This window comes from Biomphalaria glabrata, chromosome 11, assembly GCF_947242115.1.
Source record: "Biomphalaria glabrata chromosome 11, xgBioGlab47.1, whole genome shotgun sequence".
In the NCBI taxonomy this organism is placed as follows: Eukaryota; Metazoa; Mollusca; class Gastropoda; family Planorbidae; genus Biomphalaria; species Biomphalaria glabrata.
In genome coordinates, this window is record NC_074721.1 from 39,123,094 (window position 1) to 39,141,246 (window position 18,153).

Genomic DNA, 18,153 nt, shown 5'->3' on the forward strand with positions numbered 1-18,153 from the left:
TCAAATAATTTGTAGCTAGTAATGGCAAAAGTTTAATGTTACATTGTTTATCAAATAATTATTGAGTACAAAGTTCAAAAAAATCTTTGTCGAAAAAAAATTCAACTGAGAAAATGTGTCAGTTGTGATACAATCTTTGAGGTTACATTAATTTGTTCAAGCATATACATACAAGCATAACATCATAATGGTTTAGTTGTATTCATTTTAATCTGTTGTGAAAAAATGTGTAAGTCCAATTTAAAAGAATAATATCAAGTGTCTCTTTCAGCACTTGAAATATCAAAAAGTTTGTACAACAATCTTCTTGTTTACATCAATGATTGTTACAAAAATATATAGTCCATAAGAATAGTTTGACAAAAATGTTTTCAAAAAAATACAAGTGTATGTCAATATTTAATTACACTAATTGACATTGAATAAATAAGTTACATTATGAATCAATCTCCTTTTTTCAATAGTATTGAAAAATGTGACTAAGTTATATAATTGTGATAAATGACATAGTACAAAAAATTGCAATCTTGTTTACAATAGCTGTAGAAAAAAATTCAAAGTTGTTCTCAATACAATGAGAAAAAATAATGTTTACATTGCATGGAAAAAAATTAAGCTAGGTACTGAATAAGTTTGGAAAAAATTCAATGTTTGTTTACATTGTTGAGTACAAAAATGTTATTCTTGTTGACAAAAGAATGTGAAAAAAATTGTTGGTTGCAATGTAGTAATCAAATTCCAAAGTTTGTTTACAAATAGAGTTTTTTAAAAAAATGAAGTCTTAGTTCTAGTTCAATGTTTACAAATAGTACTTAATGTTTACAAAATGATGCTCAATGTTTACAGAATAATGCTCAATGTTTACAGAATAATGCTCAATGTTTACAGAATAATGCTCAATGTTTACCAGATGCGATGTATTAAGTCAACAACACTGATGTTAATTGTGAGTCCCTTAATTGGTGTTCCGTATATTTTATGTAATAACTCTTTGTAATGGCCAAAGTTTTTTATTTGTACCCACATTGACTCTCCAAGTTCTGGATGTTTCCAAACTTTTTTATATCCAAAATCACAAGTTATATCTTGTACTATTTGAAAAATTTCTTTCTGAAAATCAGAATCAGACAGGTCATAAAACCATATTGTTTTATGTATTACTGGCTTTTGATGCACTTTAACTTTTGGATAAGATCCAATAATTACTGGACTGATAGTATTTTCAAGTACTACAACTTTTATTTTCCCTTTTATAAATGGTGATTTGATTTCAGCAATGGCAGTTTTACATTCTATCTTTCTAGAGTTTGGTAAGGTTACAATGGCTATATCATTCAAATAATCTTCTTTTTCTACTAAATTGGGCTCTACAAAAGTGATTGTGGATTCTTCATCAACTATGCATACAACATCCTGATAATTGACTTCTAGATCATATACTTCTATCTGTTTGCTGTTTTTAAATGTCAAGGCTAATATTTCTTCTGTTATTATTACTTTAGGTGAGCTAATGTTAATGTCATTTTGTATTTCTTGTTTTTCAGCTTTATCTTTATCATCTATTTGTATTTCATCTGTTTGTATTTCACTATCATTTGTTTGTGTGTTAATTGTTTGGCAATCTTTATTTAGTTTAGATGCTTCTGTTAGCAAATGAGTTTGACATTCTTCATCTATTTTATTTGTAATTGACTGATTATCTTTAGTTCCTTTATGTATACTGACATTGTTGTACTCATGTGAATTAGTAGTTGATGCTAACTCAATATTTTCTTGATTCACACTATTAGCCCATTTTACTAAGGCTTCTTCTGACAGTTCAACTATGTTCTCTATGTTCCCTATAATTAGTTCTTCAGCTGGGTTGTTCATTACTATGGCTTTGTATTGACCAGTGAACCATGGCGATTCAATGAAAACTAATGCTGTTTCACATTCTTCCCATAAGTCTTTATTTGCATAAGTCAGAGTGACCTTGTCTTTTAGGATCTGTTCAGGTTTTACTAGTGATTTCTTCACAATGATTGAGGTGCAGCCGCTGTCACGTAATGCATATACCTTAATGCCATCCACATATGCAGGATAAACTTTTAATTTGGCTACCTTTGTCTGTATATATGCTACTGTTTCATATTCTATTGGTGTTTCAGTTGCTACAGCTGCTATATTTTGTCTGGTATGATTGTTATTGTGGTAAGTATGTTGTCTAACTTGAAATTGGTCTCTTCTAGACATTCTGTTGTTTTGCCATCTTCTGTTTGTTTGATGTGATCTACTGTTAGTTGGACTGTAGCTTTGCCATGTTCTTCTGTTATATTGTTGTTGATAGGATCTATTATAGTTAGGACTGAAGCTCTGGAAAGTTCTGTTATCTCTTCCATATTTATGGTTTCTATTTACATATTGCTGTTTTTCTGATGCCATTCTCTTTCTGCACTCTGCTTTGGTGTGACCCAATATGCCACAGAAAAAACATTGTATGCTCTTGGCATATTTAAATTTATTTGTAGATCTTGGATGGTTTTCTGTCACTGTTGCAGCTACATTGTACAATTCCTCTTTGTCAATGGTGATGTTTGGGTGTGAGTCTTTGTATGTTGTTAAGTTTGATATCAATTCAGCTTCATTTTTTATTTTTCTCTCCTTCAGGAATGAGAATGCTGCATCTGTAACATTAATTAGCACATTCTCAATGAGAAAGAAATCTAAGATCTGTTTGGGGTCATCTAAATTGCAGTTTGCGAGTTGTAGCCACTTTGTCATGTTCTGGCGCATGTCATGTATTGTTCTTTTTAAATCTGTATTCTTTGCTAGTTTTATTTCCCTAAAAAGTTTTCGATAGTGTTCCTCCGTTTTGCCAAAATGTTCAATAAGTCTTTGTTTTACTGTGTTGTAGTCTTTTCTTTGCTCCATAGTTAGTGTGTCGATGATGTTTAGTGGTTCACCTCTTAGGTTAGCTAGAAGTTGTTGAGCCATTTGTGCACTATTCATATTTGCTGTTTGACAGATGTATTCAAATTGAATAATGAAATTTTCCAATGTGTCTTCTTTTGGGTCAAAGTTCCTAAATTTGCTATGATACTGATGGTGAGATGAAGTTTGACTTGCTGAATTGTCTTTATTTTCTTTTGCTAGCTTGGCCATTTTTTCTTCATGTTCTTTTAATTTTATTTCATGCTGGCGTTCTTTTTCTTTCTCTACGTTTTCTTGTTCTTTCTCTCTCAGTCTTCTTTCATGTAGCCTTTCTTCCCGTTGCTTGTCTTTTTCTACTCTAATTCTATCTATTTCAATTTTAATGAATGCAGCTCTATCATCTTCTTTTAACTTTAGTTTATCCACTATCTCTATTAGTTTTTCATATTCAGCCATTTTCAAAGATTCAAATTAGTAATATAGTTTATTAATAGATATGTGTACACAAAAAGGTAGTTGTAAATGAATATTGTACAATAAATACTTATTATTGCTCAAATAGTAATTACAGGTAATAGTAGATATATATTTTGTGCGAAACAATTGAGGTTATGAGGTATCTTAAGTTATTCTTGGTACTTTGTCTAGTTCGTAATGTAATACTTTACTGATCAATTATGTGATTATGTATTTTTAGTATCTCCACTTGCAATGTAAAAATTTATTGCAACAAGTAATTCACAATTATGTGAGCCTTATTAGTCTGATAAATAGTGATCAATGTATCAATAGCATCAAAATAGTTCAATGTGCTCAAAGTATATATTATATACAATCAATCTTGTCACAATCTCAAATCAAAATATATCACATAGTGTATCAAGTGTGTAGTGTAGTGTTGATAATAATAAAAAATAGGTTGAAATAAGAAGTAAAATAAATATATATATATTAATAAGTAATTAGACAAACATAAATACACTATAGATACTAAACAGTCTGCTTTAAAGAGACATTACAAGATAGTAGAAATAGTAGACAAAAGAATTACAATGAGAAATAACAATGACGCAAAAGAAAATTCAACAAATGTAAACAAGACGATATCAATACAAGAGTTTAACAATATGATAGATACTTGACAAATACAAACTTAACTAATACAGCTATACGATCAAGTATTTACTTTATCTAAAGAGTCCCTACCAATACCTGGATGCTTACTTGAAAAAAAAATATAAATGCTCAGACTCAGTAGATAATTAAATTTAGTCCCTAAAGTCAAATGTATATATAAATACAAATGTAAAAAAATTGTGGTGTAGTTCAAGAGAACTAATCAATACTGATAATACTAAGGGTAATTAAAGTTACTTCCCTTAAATATTCACTTGATGCTTGACTTGTACATAAAGTTCCGGTGATGCTCCACATAAAATATGTCCACGGTACAGTTCATATGTAATCCACTTTCTAAATCCGCAGCACAACGGTACAGTTCATAAGTAATCCACTTGTTAAATCCACAGCACAATAGTACAGTTCATAAGTAATCCACTTGTTAAATCCACAGTACAATGTTACAGTTCATAAGTAATCCACTTGTTAAATCCACAGTACAATGTTACATTTCATAAGTAATCCACTTGTTAAATCCACAGTACAATGTTACAGTTCATAAGTAATCCAATAAATACTTCATATGTTTGACAGATAATCCATTAAACAATTCATATAGTTGACAAGTAATCCAATAAATAATTCATGTGCTTGATAGGTAATCCACTGTTTCGTACAGTTGCTGAAACAAATATAAATAACTAAAAATGACCATAAGTAGTGACGACAAGAGAGGTCTAAGAGTGAGAGCGCTCTCTTATTAAATGTGCTGTTAGACAGCGACAATAGGAGTGTGTCATTAGAATTATGACGAGCACTCGATGTAGATGATTCTTGAATATGTCAGCTACTTCGACTGACCATATATCAGCTGTCTTCAAACGATGACTTGAATGACTTGTAGTACTAGATTTTCACCCACACCGGTTGTAGTATCACGGTTGTCTAGTTTCACCCACACAGGCTGTAGTATCCAGGTTGTCTCAGCATATCATGTTTGATCTCTTTCGCTTAGGATGTTAAAGTGACTTTGAACAATGCTGTGCTCCTAAAGCTATCTCAACTGGTGTAAAAGTACAACCACATAAATCAGGCTTCCAGATAAATGACACTTAGGACAGTAGTCAACTGGAAAAGTTGAAAATACAGCTCAGACAGGAACAGTTCAAATTGTTCAGTTCATCACAGATGAAAAAAAATAGCGCGCTAATGGTAACTGTGTCATGGCAGGTCAATGTGACATGTAGTAGTAGCTCTAGATACCAAGTGTGTAGTCAAAAAAAATTTAATAAATTCTGGATTAGTTGCAATTCATGTAAAGTTCAATCTTGAAGTACAAGTTAAAATAGTAGGCACAGTTAACTTTTAATTTCAGCTCTGTTTTCTGTTAGTAGTGTTAGACTAGCTGAAGATAATAATAATGAATAATGTCACTCTTGGATCACGTGAATCTCACTTGAAAAATTGTGTGCTGGTCTCAATAAATGTAGATCTAGGTCATCTCTATAATGTTGAATGTGTCGCTGAACGACCAAATGAGAAAAATAGTAGAGTCTGTAATAATCAGGTTTTAGCTTTCTTGCTCGTTGAGTGGCGTCATGATTTGTGTAAACAAATATTTTTTAGAGTTACTTTTTCATGTGTTAACTAAATAGTTCACTTGCCAACTTAAAAAATATCCGTATAAATGTTACTGTAAGTCACTGTAGTATTAAAATACTTCTGACAGCAATAGGAAAAAATTCTTGACTTGTTCCTCTGGTGCTCATAAATCCTTTAAGTTAGCAGTTCTGACTTCTGACATCATAAAATATCGTTTGCTGACACTTCTGACACTATTCTGACATGAATTATGTCATTTTCTGACAATAAATGACTTGCACTTTGGACACTTCTGACACCAAAAATGTCACCGCGTTATTTTATATGTTATGAATGTGGCTGTGGTTATCAATGTAGGCGTGGTGGTGACATTGGGTTCTTGTTATAAATCACTGAATAATGAAATGACGCTGGGTGTAGCAGATACAATAAGTTTAATATAACACCACATAGTGAATACACCATACAATTCGACCCAGGAATGGTCAGTATTAATCCAACAGTAATATACGAATATCACAACTTAGTACTTGTTCTATAACCAACTACTTTAAACATCTAACTCTACTGCTTATATCTTAAGTGACTCAATACAAGTGCTTGCTACAAGATCTCTATCTGGACTGACTGCCTTTAACTCTCTGGTTCACCTAAGGTCAAAAGTGTTCACCTTAGTGCAACATGGGTTGTGAATAAGATTCACAATATGGAATTAACATACACAATACAGAATTAGGGTTTCTACTCTATGGCACCAACTTTGAGGTGGTGACAACTACTTTATGTACAAGTGTACTACTTCATGTACTAGTGTACTACTTCATGTACTAGTGTACTACTTCATGTACTAGTGTACTACTTCATGTACTAGTGTACTACTTTATGTACTAGTGTGCTACTTTATGTACTAGTGTACTTCTTCATGTACTAGTGTACTACTTTATGTACTAGTGTACTACTTTATGTACTAGTGTACTACTTTATGTACTAGTGTACTACTTTATGTACAGTGTACTACTTTATGTACTAGTGTACTACTTCATGTACTAGTGTACTACTTCATGTACTAATGTACTACTTCATGTACTAGTGTACTACTTTATGTACAGTGTACTACTTTATGTACTAGTGTACTACTTCATGTACTAGTGCACTACTTCATGTACTAGTGTACTACTTTATGTACTAGTGTACTACTTTATGTACTAGTGTACTACTTTATGTACTAGTGTACTACTTCATGTACTAGTGTACTACTTCATGTATTAGTGTACTACTTCATGTACTAGTGCACTACTTCATGTACTAGTGTACTACTTCATGTACTAGTGTACTACTTTATGTACTAGTGTACTACTTCATGTACTAGTGTACTACTTTATGTACAGTGTACTACTTTATGTACTAGTGTACTACTTCATGTACTAGTGTACTACTTCATGTATTAGTGTACTACTTCATGTACTAGTGCACTACTTTATGTACAGTGCACTACTTTATGTACTAGTGTACTACTTCATGTACTAGTGTACTACTTCATGTATTAGTGTACTACTTCATGTACTAGTGTACTACTTTATGTACAGTGTACTACTTTATGTACTAGTGTACTACTTCATGTACTAGTGTACTACTTAATGTATTAGTGTACTACTTCATGTACTAGTGTACTACTTCATGTACTAGTGTACTACTTCATGTACTAGTGTACTACTTCATGTATTAGTGTACTACTTCATGTATTAGTGTACTACTTCATGTACTAGTGTACTACTTCATGTACTAGTGTACTACTTCATGTACTAGTGTACTACTTCATGTACTAGTGTACTACTTCATGTACTACTAGCTTTTGTACTAGATGAACCCGAGAGGGCAGGAAAGAGCTAGGTAGCCATTCAAAAAACTAGCAAGAGACCGTTGTGAGTGGCGTGTTTTTACTGAGGCCCTATGTTCCACGAGGAACGCAAAGGAAAGACGACGATGACGATGATGCCTCTATTTGGTTATTCCGGCCTTATGCCGTTTTGTTTTGGTGGACCAAAAGATCTGAGGCAGATAAGAAACTAAAAGTTTGGAAGTTGTTCCATTTCTAGCGCTGAAGCAATTTCCATATGAATAAAACATTAGTCAATTTTAAAAACAAATGAACTATAAATTAGTGGTAATAAAGAAGAGTTGGTACGAATACAGCAGCTTTGCATTGTAAAGCAGAGTAAAGTTCCCCTTGCAGACCTTGTGGTCTTTAGGGCAGATGATGTAAAGGTCATCTGTTTCTGTGGCCTAAAGTCTACGAGGGTGTCATGTGGCCAGCACAGCAGCCTTTACTTATCCCCAACTAGTGTCAGGTACTCATTAGAAACTGGGTGGAATCAGGGGCGTACAAAGATCCGAAATTAAAAAATCCAAGTCCTCACCAGGATTCGAACCCGGGACTCCCGGCTCCGAAGCCAAGCGCTTTACCGCGCTCAGCCACAGCTATGCATTGAGATAGTGTTAAAATTCTAGTTCACTTCTTTTCTTAGTTGACAACAGACGACCTTCAATTTAGCGTCCTTGAAATTGTTCAGTTTATCGTGAAATTCCCCAATAGGTATAATGAGCGCCTAAATAGTTTATGTTGTCTGTTTGTCTTGTACAAATCTCGTACACGTTATATCTTCCACTGCCCATTCTTGGATCAAGTGGAAAGTTTGCCTTATTATTCATTGTCCTTAAGAAAACATGAATCAACAAAAAATTATTTTTTTACCAATTTATGAATTAGGTAATAGTATGTTGATATAGAATAAAATAAAACTTACTGTATTGAGAGATATGTTTTGTAACTGGGTAATTCGTTCAATTATATAAGTTTTTTTTTTAATTATCTTCTCTGTATATATAATGCTCTACGTCGCCCAATTATGCGGGACAGGACGCACGCACGCCGACTCTCTAGGCCTCGATAAGAAATTCACGAAAAAATAACTCTTTTATTTCTGCAAGTCGGACTAGAGTTACCCCACGTAACTTTCCCGGCAACAGAGCGTGGCTCAGAAAAAAAAAAGGGGGGGGGGGGATGAGAACAAATCATCTTCTTTGTATCTATATTATCTATGTCGCCCAACCATCCACTGTCACTAAATATCGGAGTTCGCTACGTCGCGGGTCGGCTCGATTTTTATATTTTGCTTTTTTTTGAAATATGTCTTACCTTTAAAATAATTAAGGGTGTTTTGTTTTGAATGCACTTGGCTATTTCCTCCACAGACTTTGAAGTTCCATTACACAATATTGTACACTCTAGCCACTCTGATAATGAGGAGACGAACACATGGGTTTAGATTGCATGCATAATGTATTACAGTATTCAATGCATATAACAAACAATGCTGTGTTTAAACACATGTCTGTAAGTGTCAGTAGTGCAACATTCAGTTTAATTTCTTCAAATATTCCATTACATGGCTGATACATTTAAAGGCAGATTGATGCAATCCCTGTTCATGGCGACATTCTTGCGAACCTTGAACTCTAATTATTGGATTGGAGAGGTTGATCCTAGACATGGAATCGAGGTGCTATTGAAGTGACCTAGATAGTTCCCACAGACCGCAACACAAATGAGGAAACTCGAAACAGGATTACTAATTACAATGGCTATTGGGCCGCAGGATGGCCTGCTGACCACTGTCAAAAAAAGCGCAAACTTAAACTGTATGGCCATATCACGAGGTCCTCGAGGTTCTCAAAGACCTTCCTCCAGGGAACAGTACCAGGAAAAAAGAAGAAGAGGCAGACATAGAAAACGGTGGGAAGACAACATTTAAGAATAGATGAGCATGTCATAGAAAGACATAGGAATGGAGAAAGACTGTCGACAGATCATGTGTGGTGCCCCACCGATCCAACAGACTAAGGAATAGATGAAGATGAAAGTAGCATTATTTATATGCATGTGTAAACATACATGTATTGCTGGCTTTTAGTTTTGAAAAGCCCTTTTTTTTTCTTTCTGTGTATTCGTCTTCAGTATCATCTAAATTTACGGTAGTTAAAATCTTTGAATAGTTAAATGCAACAGCTACTTATGTTGTTTTAAAAGCGCACACTTAAATTATCAATAAAAATAATGATTGCACATTTTATGCACATACATATAAACCTTTTCTTAAACAACAATATCAGTTTCAATTATTTTATCATTGGAACAAACTACAGTTCACAATATTGATCGATAATGTACTATTAGAAACCGGTTATGTATATGCTCCAACTCTGATGAAATATTTACCTTTTTTTCTTATTGACGCTCTCATTGCTGGGTGAGTCAGGATGTAGTTTTTAATGTTTGGTGTCAGACTTTGATTCAAATCATTGTTCTCGTGTAAATGGAGCTCACTCTCCTGTTAGTGAAGTAAAAAAAATTAAGGCTTACACGAACAAGAGGGCAATTTTTTTTTATTTTTTTTTTTTTAAAGACATCTTGATGGGAAGAAATGTACCATCATGTGGACAACATTTATTCACTGATTTTGTCTCTAAATGAATAGTAACTCACCGAAATAGATAGATAGATAGATAGATAGATAGATAGATAGATAGATAGATAGATAGATAGATAGATAGATAGATAGATAGATAGATAGATAGATAGGTAGGTAGATAGATAGATAGATTGTTAAGAAACAAGTCCTTTTACGTTTAAAGTGCCTTTTAATTGTGAAGCATTTCAACATAACATATATACACTGCAACGTTATATACAGATACCATACTTCACTAGCTGACTTCCTCTCTTCTTGTTTACACACTCGTCACTTCCCCCAAGTCCCCTAACTCTCCTATAGCCAACTCTTGACCGTGTGTCACGGTTGACCACACAGTAACCGTGTCACAACAGTCCTCCCAGGGCAGAGAAAAAATTTTGATCGTATCAAAATTTCATGAACCCGATAGTTTGGGTGTACATGACATGACATGTAAAACAATGGCATCTTCAATTATGAGAGAACTGATAATGCCTAGGACGACAAATAAATCTTCAATAATATTGCAAGGAACATTTCCAATTAAAAAGTATCGTAGACATCTTTCCTGTTATATTATACAACTTATATTTTAAAAAATTCCGCAGTTAGTTTTTTTCCTATGTAACGATAGTCTTTTTGAATGCCAACATTGTCAGGTGAAAAATACACAATTAATTAATACGTTATGTTACATCAAAACATCTTCCAAATTACTGTGTGGTCAACCGTGACACATATATTATCTATGATAGATAGATAGATAGATAGATAGATAGATAGATAGATAGATAGATAGATAGATAGATAGATAGATAGATAGATAGATAGATAGATAGATATAGATAGAGTTAAAAACAAGCAAATTTTAAAAATCCTATAAAAAAAACAAAGGTTATCTATGGGAAATAACCACGCACTTACAATTATATCCTACAATAATGTAGAAGTCATTTCCCTTATTCGATTTTAAACAAAAAGCTTAATTACCAATTATTGACTGACTAATTAGTAAATTTTGTTAATGCATGTTTTTTAAGGTACAATAGATTATTTTGTTTTAAGTTTCAACTTGATCCGAGAATAAGTGTGGGACAAAACACTACATATTTAGCCTTACATGTGAATGCTGAAGGATTAATTTTCCTTAATTTTCAACTTGATCCGAGAATAAGTATGGGAGAAAGTACGTGTAAAAAACAATTTGTCAGACAGACAGAGAGACAGACAAAGTTGATATAAACTTAGTGAAAACTAATGAGGCAATAATCTGCAATGGCGACCCTACCGGAAGAGTGACGATACCAACAACTGCAGGACTGTAGTCGGATGTCGGCAGGGTGATGCTCTGCAACAGGTTCCCCAAACTCTTGAACAGGGAGGAGTCCTCCCCCTCAATTATGAGCCAGAGTTCTGTTTGGGGGGAGGGGAGGAAAGAAGGTAGACAAATAGTCAGGGATGTGAAAGTAGACTAACTATGTTCGTTTATTGTCTGATTAGTCTTTTTTTTAAAAGTCACCGAATTTTGTAAGCATATAATTTAGAGCTTGCTTGTCCCAGAAAGGGCGAGGTGGCCGAGTGGCGGTAGCGATTGGCGTTCGATCCAAGGGGGTCCAAGGTTCGAGCCCTCGAAGGTGATTTGATTTTAGAGCTTCGAGTACTATCCATCTCTTATGGGTACCTGACACTCTTATGGGTACCTGACACTCTTATGGGTACCTGACATTAGTTGGGGAGACTAAACGCTGTTGGTCGTTGCTAGACTACGTATGTCAGAAGACCTTTGTTTTCTTCCTTTTAGTGAAATGTCAAAACGTTATTTCAAGTCAGGTGATCATGAATCGTCCATAAAACACATTCGTGCTATTGGTGTTATATGAATTGAACTTATTTTTTGATTTAGATCTAGAAACAGAAAAGGTTTTTCATTCATTGCGCATTTATCGGTCTCAATTTTTTGTTGTTCTATTTCATTTGTGGCCACCCTATTCACTTCGCCTAGGGCCTCCAGTTATTTAAGGCCGGCCCTGCTACCAACACTATACAAGCACGCTACCAGTACACTACCAACACTCTACCAGCTTGTATGTAACGAGAAGCTATACAGTCTAGATACTAAAACTTTGTCTACATAAGCAATAACTATATAGTCATTAAAATAATTACCCTCTTTGACTGTCAACTGTATCAACTGGGAGAGAAAGTCTCTGATAGAGAACATTTTCCCTTTGGCTCTGTCTTCTGTTTCGAAGGAACCAACCAACCTGATTATCAACTGAAATAGTTTCAACATTATCAACTTCAACATTTGACATTGTTTTTTTTTTATTTAGCGTTCAAAACCTCTATTGCGGTGTCTTTTGTTTTATAATAATTTTATTGAATTATTAATTATTAATTAATGCCAGATTTTTATCAGAGGATGACTGAATGAAAACATCTGGCCCTGGCTTTTTTTTTTTGGTACAACCTGGTCCACATTTTGTGTATAGTCGTATATCTTATCTTATATAATACAAACTTCAAAAAAGAAGATGATTGCGTCATGCATTCAGTCATGCATATTAACCAATGACTTAAATTCTGCCAAGTCACTGGTTTTCCTGGCTAGCTCAGGCAACCCATTCCATGCTCTAATAGCACGAGGGAAGAAAGAGTATTTGTACAAATTTGTCCTAGCATGTGGGAGAAGGAATATGCCTTTAGTCCAAATAGCTTACAATATCTATTCATATTGATTACCCCCTTCCTGGCATTTGCCCAAAAAAGCCCACATGGTCAATCCGGCTCTGGACAATGTTTTAAGGCGTGTACATATTAAATGTTTACTTTTAAATAAAAATAGTAGATAGGTCCATATGCTTAGTGTTTTGCGCATAAAAAAAATTGTTTAGCTTTGAAACACAGTTTAAGGTTGTTTGATACTAGTGTTAGTAATGCCAGGGGCAGGTCTCTCTTACAATCGGAAATAGCAGACGTAGGCCTATATAAAAATTTATTTGTATATTGGTTTGAAACAAAATTTGAGATATTCAATTTTACTTTAGGGTTCTTGGGAAAATTCCATTTTCTCTGTATTATATGTGATACATGTTCGCTTTGCAGTGCTTTGTCCTCGTCCTGGCCTGTTTCGTTCTCTGTAGGATGTGGTAGGACACATTGATAAATGTTCGACTGTAGATAAATTATGTTAACAATTAAGACAGAGGATACTAACTAGAGTTCTTATACATGCATTAAAAAACTAGAATTCTTAAACATGCATAGAAAACTAGAATACTTAAACATGCATAGAAAACTAGAATTCTTAAACATGCATAGAAAACTAGAATTCTTAAACATGCATAGAAAACTAGAATTCTTAAACATGCATAGAAAACTAGAATTCTTAAACATGCATAGAAAACTAGAATTCTTAAACATGCATAGAAAACTAGAATACTTAAACATGCATAGAAAACTAGAATTCTTAAACATGCATAGAAAACTAGAATTCTTAAACATGCATAGAAAACTAGAATTCTTAAACATGCATAGAAAACTAGAATTCTTAAACATGCATAGAAAACTAGAATTCTTAAACATGCATAGAAAACTAGAATTCTTAAACATGCATAGAAAACTAGAATTCTTAAACATGCATAGAAAACTAGAATTCTTAAACATGCATAGAAAACTAGAATTCTTAAACATGCATAGAAAACTAGAATTCTTAAACATGCATAGAAAACTAGAATTCTTAAACATGCATAGAAAACTAGAGTTCTTAAAATAGAAAGCTAAAGATAAAACAGATGTAGAAAGATATAGAGTTACAGATATTATTTTTAATCAAACCACTAAATACAGTCGGACCAGATCGGTGGGCGATCTTCTTTTTTTCGACTGCTCTGATTACACGAATATGCCCTATCTTATCTTATCTTATAAAATACAGACGTTATTTAAAAAAAGATGATTACGTCCTACGCGTCATTAATCTAGTCATGAATGTTAATCAATGACTTAAATACTGCCAAGTCACTGGTTTTCCTGGCTAGATCAAGCAATTCATTCCATGCTCTAATAGCGCTAGGGAAGAATGAGCCTTTGTACAAATTTGTCCTAGCATATGGGACTAGGAATGTGCCTTTATCTATGACTCTGTGTGTATTTATGAGTATCTATCTATCTCTATATATAATTCTCTTCATGGCTCAACAGTTTGGACACCAAGAAGTAACGAAAAGATCACTCTGTTATTTCTGAAAGTTGGACTAGAGTTACCAAACGTAAATTTAGAGGCGAAAAAAAAGAGGGGTTGGGGGAGAACAAGTAGTATTCACCCGTCACTAAATAGCAGGGCCGGACATTACCATTGTGACCAAGACGTTATGGAAAGAGAACAAGTAATCTACTTTGCATTCACCCGTCAATAAATAGCAGGGCCAGAATTAACCATTGTGAGGCCCTATGCGAAACGAATTTTGCGGGGCCCAGTTTGGGTAGGGATACGGATAATAAGTGAATTTTAAGAGTTTGTATTACAAAACAAATTTCGTCTTTGCATTATATTCATTCTTTACTAAGTCAGAACTACTTTACGATCCTTGCGTGTAGCGAAGTCATACAGTATATCATAAGAATTCTGTTTTCTACATAGATCACGCTCAATAGCAAGAATTACCAAATGTTTTAATCTATCTTTGAGAATTGGTAAATCAGGCGGGCGCGGGAAATCTGTTATAAGTTATAAAATGTTTTAATTTTAATGCTAAACACCTATAGCGCGGGTCCTATGAAAATACTGGGCCCGATGCGGTCGCATGGGTAGCAGAGGCCTAAGACAGGCCCTGCAAAATAGCGGCGTATGCTAAGCCATGGGTCGACTTGTTTTATTAGATTTTGTTTTTGTATTTGAAGATTATGGTTCAGTGTTTTATGTATAATTGCTACTTTACTTTTAAGTCTTCTCTCCTGAAGGCTTTCTAAATTTAGTGATTTTACTAAAGGTGTTACTCTAGTCAAATGTGAATATTCGTTTATGAATCTCACTGCTCTATTATGTGCCTGTTCTAGTTTCTTAATGTTTTCTTGAGTTGAGTGCTCCCAAACAGGAGATGCATATCCTACAAAGAAGGGCGTGTTATAGTTTGTGTAACATTCCAAACCTTTTTTTTTTTAACTTTTATTGAGAGATAATAAGACAAGAACTACAGTTACTTCCTAACTTTGTTTATAAAAAAAAGTGCATAGCGCATACACGTTTTCTTAAGCACAAAAAAAATGTTTTCTTTTCTAAATTCTAGTCAATATTTGAAAGGTAATCTAATCCCACGTGATATGACGCGATCTTCTGATTGGCTGCTCTTGAACAAAGGCACCGGAAATAGAACTGCCTTCTCTCTTGCATGAAATGATGGTGCAAAGTTTCAATGCATTTTCCCAGCATCCTGCGAGGTAACTTGCACCAACTCATTGGGGGGCAGCATTTTCTGATGACGTCATGAGATTCTCTACACACTCTACGTTGTCTCTCTACATTCTCTCTCTACATTCTCTCTCTACATTCTCTCTCAGAAAATATCCTCACCGTACAAATAAACTTACCCCATTCGCTAGTGTGATGAAGTTATCATCTGTGTCTTTCTGAACTTTTTTGAAGTCAGCCTTCTCCTGGATGAACTGTATACGAATTACGACAATCAAAACTCAAGAAATCATTCAGAAAAATAAAACAGCCATAAAATCGAAGCTGCATTTTATTTTATAAATCTAGCATCAGATTTTTTTTTCAATAGCTTTGAAACAAAAACTTACATCAAGATCTGGAGAGACTTGATTTCTTTTGAATAGGGAATGAAATAAACAGAGAGATTAGATGAAAATTGTAGGCATTTATTTTAATAATATATGACTTCACCTTACACCACTCACATAGTAACATATTTGAAGTTTGTAGGACAAACATATTAAAATACAGTTGAAATTTCATGACATACATATACATACAAACATCTGAAAACCATGTTCATGATATATTTTGTTCTAATAAAGAAATAGCACGCTTAATTGAATCGATACCGCATTAACACTACATTCTTTCTTCAGCCGATGGAAGAAGCAGTCTTGACTAACATTCTACATTCTTTCTCTACATTCTCACTACATTCTCTCTCTTTATTATCTCTCTACATTATCTCTCTACATTTTCTCTCTACGTTCTAACTCTACATTCTCACTACATTTCTCTCTACATTGTCTCTCTACATTCTCTATCTACATTTCCTCTCTGCATTCTATCTACACTTTCTCTCTACATTCTCTCTCTACATTTCTCTCTACATTCTCTCTCTTCATTCTCTCTCTACACTTTCTCTCTACATTCTCTCTCTTCATTCTCTCTCTACACTTTCTACATTCTCTCTCTTCATTCTCTCTCTCTACCATTTCTCTCTACATTCTCTCTCTACATTCTCTATCTACATTCTCTCTCTACATTTCCTCTCTACATTCTCTCTCTACATTTCTCTCTACATTTTCTCTCTACATTCTCTCTCTACATTCTATCTACACTTTCTCTCTACATTCTCTCTTTTCATTGTGTTATCTTTTCCTACAGACTTTCTATCTACTCTTTCTTACCTTGACAGTCTTGGAAAAGTCAAGGAACCTTTACTGTTGCTCCTCTCCATGGGATATATTTAGGTCAGTGCAAACATCTCCTGTTCCTGGAAAGTACAGTTTTTAAAACTTACTTTTTTTTTTATTTATCTTGACCCATAAATCAATTAGGCTATGTCAATGAAAAATATGTTTTGCTTCCCATTCACTTTTAATAGATTACAATTCATCGAATTTTCATTCTATGTGTGGATTATGTTTTTACAAAACTCGCTCTGTCTGTCTGGTACAATTGCTCAACGGCTCAATTCAATGGCTCCAGTGGGCACTTGTTAATCATAGGCCCGGGCGCAGTAGCTCCCTTTTGCGCCGATTGTTGCTACGCTACTGTTTGCATCATACACAACGAAACTAAGTCTGAACATGTTTTCGAATAATAAAAAGAAAAGAAATTCTTACAGCATGTATACCGTAGTCAAGTTCAAAAGAACACACCCAGGACTTAGACAAAGAAAATTGTCTTTCTGTTATGACTAAAGGCCAAACGATTTCAGTTTTTGATTATAAATTTAGGCATGAACAAGCATGTCTTAAAGTAAACATTGGAGAGAATTTTGTTTACAGTGATGAAATGTTCACTAAATTGCACACCCATTAAAAAAAATAAGTCTTTTTCAATAGACTGTTTGATATGATTGAATATAGAGCTTAGAGCAGCGGTTCTCAGCCTTTTAAGCTCGGCGACCCCTTTTTACAATCCCCCACTCTGCCGCTACCCCCTCCCCCGCGCGACACACACATACAGCAACAGAAAAGTAGACAATAGCAATCCATATTTTCGATGGTCTTAAGCGACCCCTGGCAAATAGTCAATCGACCCCAAAGGGGGTCGCGGCCCACAGGTTGAGAACCCCTGGCTTAGAGTAACATGTATCGATTGGATATTAGGATTCATTATTTAGACTCTATGGTTACGATTGTAATTATAAACGTACGGTGTCATTGATACCGTTAGGCGAAACTGTTAAATCTTCATGATAGGATCTTTGGATGGCGATGCCAAGAAGGTCTTTCAGCAGACGATCAGATCGGAATGTTCACGAGACATTATGAGATTTCACACGTGACGGCGCGTGAAAACATGGACTAGAAAAGATACGTTACTTTGATAGGTGCCCCACCAGATGTCTTGAGAAGAAGGTATGGCCTGGAGGTAGAATGAAATCACAGTCGTGTGAAGGTCTTAGATCTAGAGCGACGCCCAAATTTGCTTTTATGATACGAGAAGATATCATGTCTCGGGGTATTGAAGCTAAACATTAAACAAAAGAGGGAGGAAGAGGCGGATAACAGAGGATATAATAGGGAGGCACACGCAGTAGCGGCCTTAGGGCGTGGCAAGTGG

General features: G+C 34.4%; 1 protein-coding gene across 3 annotated transcripts in view; it reads right to left on the reverse strand.

Moving 5' to 3' along the window:
- The window catches only part of LOC106054966 (transient receptor potential cation channel subfamily M member 5-like), a 93,575-nt gene that overhangs the window by 62,501 nt on the left and 12,921 nt on the right, over positions 1 to 18,153 (reverse strand). For all 3 annotated transcript variants that reach the window (XR_008773709.1, XM_056004395.1, XM_056004394.1), the window contains exons 2-9: positions 16,770 to 16,855; positions 15,945 to 15,969; positions 15,735 to 15,809; positions 13,188 to 13,319; positions 12,312 to 12,420; positions 11,434 to 11,558; positions 9,911 to 10,022; positions 8,831 to 8,928 (exon numbers count right to left, since the gene is read on the reverse strand). Coding sequence is in view for 2 of the 3 variants with exons in the window: in XM_056004395.1 (XP_055860370.1) it covers positions 8,831 to 8,928; positions 9,911 to 10,022; positions 11,434 to 11,558; positions 12,312 to 12,420; positions 13,188 to 13,319; positions 15,735 to 15,809; positions 15,945 to 15,969; positions 16,770 to 16,819 (726 nt within the window). In the remaining variant the exon portion in view is untranslated. The remainder of the gene's footprint in view (positions 1 to 8,830; positions 8,929 to 9,910; positions 10,023 to 11,433; positions 11,559 to 12,311; positions 12,421 to 13,187; positions 13,320 to 15,734; positions 15,810 to 15,944; positions 15,970 to 16,769; positions 16,856 to 18,153) is intronic.